Raw genomic sequence first — 6,000 nt, forward strand, 5'->3', positions numbered from 1 at the left:
GTTTAGGTGGTGTATGATAGCGATTTTTAGACAACGCGCCAGGCCCCTCCCTAGGTTGTTAATTGCCACACCCCTGGGCGCGATGTTTAAAGAATAAACGTGCAAAACACCGAATTAAACTTTGCACGGGTGGAAAACGAACTTTACGCCATGCGCTGGTGCCCAAAATACATCCCTTTACGTTCTTTTTCAAAACTGTGCAACTCACCGAGTGGTTAGTGGTGTTCTTTGATGATTAAAAAACAAATATATTGGCGCAATGTATGATTTCAATCCGTGCTATTTGCTATTGTGGAACTATTTTTTCAGATACCTCACAACCGTGTATAAACTTTGGCTAGATATTTGAGTTTGAAGCATAGACTGTAAAAGAAGGTCTCGCGGACAGACTATAACCAAATGTAAACAGCCCCCCTTTCCATTTCAGAGGGGTATTTCACAAAGGCAGAATTAAGACATCCAAGATAAGTGATAAAGCGAGGTTTGACATAGCGTTGTCTGGTCATCCTAGCTCAACTCGTGTCATTAATGCCAATCCAGGATGAGTAGGAGCAACTATATGTCAAGCCAGGTGCATGTAATTCAGGATGTGTGTGTGTTCTCGTTTCTGCTCCAAAGTGCCCACGGTTGGAATAAAAAAGATGCGGAAAATAGCGTCATTGACACAAAGTGAATGTTGCTTTTGATATAGACTAACAATGAAGTAAAGTTGTCCTTTTTGGAATGGGGAATGATGGCTATTTCTGTAAAACAGCAGGAGTAGGCGTGGTAGACCAACTGAATGCAAATTTACGTATGAACCCACGTGTGAGTGCTTCCTTGGCTCGGCACACAACGTCATTAAGAAAGTGCCTGCCACTGCAAAGATGCACATAGTATGATATACCTTAAAATTATAGTTGAAAACACCTTCGAAAACATGCCCCTCCACTTCCAATCAACTACAGGCTATTCGTCAAACGCCTATCAACAAAAGAAGCGAACAACAAGTACCTAGGCCTATGTTACTAATTATAAGGCTATCACAATTAAAATAATAACCATATGGTAGTAGGCAGACAATCTGTTTTGTTTTGCAAGCAAATACATTTAGCAAATAGTATATAAATGGAATAAAGCTCCTTAAAAAATAGCACGGAGATCTGATTTGAATGACAGCTATCTGAGCCAATAAGACAACATAATTACCATTAGAATTAACTTAGCTTGGCTTTTAGCCTGGTCAGGACCAGGCTAGGTGCAGAGAATAAATCCCCATGGTAATTTATGTGCCATCTCTTTTGTGAAACCAAGTCAAGGCTAAATTCATCCAGGATAACCAAAAAATCCCAGCTTATCCCTTATCTAGGTTTTGTGAAATACCCCTCTGGTAGCGCAGTAATATCAACAAGCAATGCGTCTTCCAACAGAAGTCATTGGGATTTTACAAAATGGCAAATAAAACACAACAGAAAATATATTTCGCTACCCTACTTGTTTTGGAACATCAAGGAACATCACTAACCGCTCGGTGAGTTGCACAGTTTTGAAAACAAATGTTAAGTGTTGTTTTAAGGACATATCTTGATTGAAAAGAGGTCGGAAAAAAACAAGAAAATAAGAAACAAAAACTCTCAAAATCGAATTACACAAACTTTTGTAACAAAAACATGTGTGTGTGTGTGTGTTTGTGTGTGTGTGTGTGTGTGTGTGTGCGCGTGCGTGCGTGTGTGTTTGTCTGGTCAGGTGTGCTGTGGACAGCAAAGTGCATGTTGTGGAAAGTGGGGTTTCTCTGCGGGCTCGTCTAGAGATGCCCCTCCTGCTCTACCAGGGCATTTATGGGGACTTCAGCGTACAGTGCAGGGTCACGCTGTGTGACCGCAGAGTGGAGTCCTGTCTGCCTGTGAGTATTTAAGCTTGTCATTGTTATGCTGAAGTTATGAAAAACACATTATAATAAAGACACATGAAACATACTGTGATATGTTTGATCATGTATTTCATGTAGTTGTTACCATTTGTAATGTTTTTAGGGGTTTTTTTTTTTCAAGTATACAAAACAATAATATTATAGCAATCAGGATTAAGAATCATAATTCATAGAAATATTGGGATGAAAAACTATCTTTACTGGTCTCGAGGCAGATTCTAATTCTCATAAATCTGACCTCTGTTTCTTTTTGTCTTCACAGACCTGCTAAGTGTCGATGACCTCACCAACATCCTGACTTTACTGAAACATGGTTATTATGTCGGTTTATTACACTGCTCTTCATAATGCTGCAGAATGCTCCATTCACTTGAATGGGCCTTCCCAACGTTCGGCGCTTGATCAGCTGTGTTCTAAAGAATGTTTGATTCAAGTTCAGCGTGTTGTTGCGAACTACAGTAGGCTATTTGTTACTCAGCAAATGCCACGATGAACGGTAACAAATAGGCTATGTAGGCTAAAGTCATATTGTGGGGAGTTTATTATTTTGTTTTGGCAAGTAGCCGTGTAATAAGCGGGATAATGTATAGAACGCTGGTGGGAAAATAAATCCCTTCAGGGCGGAACAAGACCCCTCTGCATCGGGGTCCGGTTCGCCCTGTCGGGACTTATTTTCCCAATAATGACCGGCGTTCTATACATTATCCCTTACATAACAGCTGAGACTAATCACACTGAACTTTCACGTTTTCACTGTCACAGGAAAAAAAAAATATTTATATGAATACAAACATAAAAAAATATAATGGAAATGAGTAGATTAGATTAGAGTAGAAATACCGGTATGCTTAGTTTGTATAGCCTAAACATGCTGTATTTGTCATGATTTCTAGTGTAAAATATGCATACAAAGTACTTCTGATCTGCACTTATGCCATTATTATCCTCCAATATCCTGGTCTTACTGAAACAATGTGCAACAATTATACCAAACAAATAAATGAAAACAATAACACATAATAAAACATTTTTTTTAGTATGCCTGTTTCCTATTTATTTTGTCCTATTTCTCTATCCAGACTCATTTTTTATTTTCATGGAAACCAACTGGGGTTACACTTTACTTGACAGTATCGACATAAGAGCGACATGACAGTGTCATGAACGTGTCATATACAAGTCATAAACGTTTATGACATAAAGCTTCTGTTATTAAGTGTCATTCATTTTTTGTCATAACAAGTTAGTTTTAGAGTAGGGTTAGGGTTACGGTTCATATGTCATGACAGTGTCATGTGTTCACGTCAAGTTCATGTCACGTCAAGTTAATCCAAATTGTTTAATAATCGATCATTATAATTTATATACAGTACACACACACACATATATATATATATATATATATATATATATATATATATGTATATATATAACCTTCATTTTGTGCACATCCCCAAAGAGGGCACAGCATTGTGGTACCACGGTTTATACATTGATTTGGCAAAATGTCTTCAGCTATGAGATTAATACACAGGGGCAGTTAATAAAGCATTGTCCTGTGAATTCTCCCATTCACGCGTAAATCATGCAAAAGCTTCAGTTATGCACTTCTGTGTTACCGTATTCTCCCATTCCTGCTTCTGTCACACCCACAGTGCGCAAGTTCAAAATCAAGGCGGCCTTATGAAAGAGGCGTGAATTATTTAAAATAGAACCAGACTGATCCAACACCTCGTTAATTTAGGTCGATATGAAAACGTGGAATGTGGACTTTCTCATTGACCTTCTGAACACAAACCAGTCTTTGATTTTGAAAACATTAGCTTTGTGAACTGAATATTCAATTCAATTCAAATCACTTTATTCATCCCCAAGGGGCAATTAAACGATCTACATATGGAACGATCTACAGTAAAATAGTGTGTCATCACATAACCTAACACAGAATTGACTTCACAAAATTTCACTTGTGCTTTGAGGCTTGTTTATAAAGAGTCAAGACGTTCTTGAGGTGTGTAGAATCGTAATTTAAAAAAAAGTTTCAACGGCAGCTCATAATATCAATGTATCTATGTTAACGAAGCTGTAGACTGACACCTGCAGGTTTGAATACAGTAGAGAGAATGGCATAACAATACCAGTCTCCATTACAAATGAATCAAGAGACAGTAGAATATAAACCATGCTGCTCAACAATAGTGCAGACGTCTGTGCAAATGTATGGCTGACTTTCGTCAAGGCTATGGGATTATAACTTCACATCAAATTAAAACTGAAGATGCACATTCGGTAAGTTTAAATAACCAAAGTGGGTGATTATAACAGGGATTTCCCTATTTAACAATGTAGCCTTATGGATAAAGTCGGGAAATATGCCAACGTGTGACACTGTACTTTAAGTTGGCTTGACTAAAGATTTTTTACAGTGTGTGGTTGGTCTTTCACCCAGCCAGTCACACAATTGCTGTGTTGAAAATTTTTTTTTAGCACATCACTTTTTAGCACATGAGTGTAGATACACGAAAACAGTTCAACACAGTCAGAAGGGAAATTGGCATACCCACAAATAGAGAAAAAAAAAAAAAACACTGCTATGTTTTTATAAACAGATATTGCGAGAGATAGATTTCCAGCTATGAGCATTAGCGGACAGTTAGGGGAAACAGTGGGTCTTAAACTCTGCCACCGTACTCACTGGTGTAACAGATGTGTATGGTGTTAGTAATCATTTATGTAGCACTCATATTTTGTAATGGTCTGCCAGGGACATTTTAGCTTTCATATTGCTGGCTCTGGGGATAAAGGAGGAGTTTGTCTAGCTGGAGCACGCTAGCTCCACAGAATAAATCGCCATGGTAACTTATACCATAACATATCCTGCTGCCCCCTATCCCGCTTTTGTGCAACTGGATCACGGATAAATTGAACCAGGATAACCAAGATATCCTGGCTTAATCCCTTATCCTAGTTTTGTGCAATAGGCCCCTGGTCATCTAGTATGAAAATAAACATCCATGTTTATTATGTTTGTGTTCCCATGAGAAAAGAGAGCACACACTGCATCTGTGGTCAAGTGCACAGAAGAAAGAAAGAGAGAAAAATATCACCCTGTCATCACTGTGGTCAGTTGCCCATGAGAAAGTAATTCACCCTCTGTATCTGTGGTCAGGGGTCTGATGTTAAAGAAGCTGCAACTTCTGCTTGTGTTCTGTGTGGTGCACTCAAGGACAGAATAGAACAGGCATGTGCCATGGAGTGCATGTGTGTGTTTGTGTGTATTTACTATATATATTTATATATATATATATATATATATATATATAGTTATATATACTATATAATATACTGTAATATATACAGTATATGCATAAAACATCCTTCATACACCTCCCAGAGATTCATAAAGATTCTGTTCTACTGTATGTAACTGTCCTCTGCAGTACACAAAAAGAAGAAGTGCTAAAAGAAACAGCATCATCACTGTTAGTTCCTGTATGTCAGTCCACTACAAGGGTTGCTCTCTGCTTGGGCTCATTTACGGACTGTACACTACTCGGTACGTTTGTGATCGTGAGCTGTTTATTCTTATTCACTGACCTGAACCTGGCACACATTTGGAGTGTTAACATTGTTCTGGTGAGTTCTTCCTCATGTTCTTACTGAACACAGCACTTTACACAGTAGGATGCTCATAGCAAGCCTGTACACTGTGTTCTTTAATAGCTTATGTTTTTGGAAGTGCTAATGAGTTAAGAGCATGCTTCCTCATGACACATATATACACTCATTAAAATTCACAGACACACATACAAACACACACACACAGAGAGAGAGAGAGACGGACAATATATAAATATATAGAGTACATACATAAACATACAAATGGAATGAACTTGTGCATTAACCCTCTAGGCGCCACGGTCGAGTTTATTCGACAAGATGCGGTACTGAATAAAACGGCCGATTTAGTCAAATAGGGTGTCATATTTCGTTCGACCTCCACTCCACTAGATGGCAGACATGTCATACGTCATCCCCGAGTCTTGTCTACTTGTGTTTGTGTGTCATCTGAATAATATATATGTGCCCCA

General features: G+C 38.4%; 1 protein-coding gene across 1 annotated transcript in view; it reads left to right on the plus strand.

Annotated features, from left to right (window-relative positions):
- Positions 1–2,367, plus strand: part of LOC125298449 (uromodulin-like) — a 36,456-nt gene extending 34,089 nt beyond the window's left edge. The window contains 2 exon segments of the mRNA XM_048249192.1: positions 1,726–1,882; positions 2,172–2,367. Coding sequence (XP_048105149.1) covers positions 1,726–1,882; positions 2,172–2,180 — 166 coding nt within the window. The 3' untranslated portion in view covers positions 2,181–2,367.
- The last annotated feature ends 3,633 nt before the right edge of the window (positions 2,368–6,000 follow it).

The sequence above is a fragment of the Alosa alosa genome, chromosome 7, assembly GCF_017589495.1.
Source record: "Alosa alosa isolate M-15738 ecotype Scorff River chromosome 7, AALO_Geno_1.1, whole genome shotgun sequence".
Lineage (NCBI taxonomy): Eukaryota > Metazoa > Chordata > Actinopteri > Clupeiformes > Clupeidae > Alosa > Alosa alosa.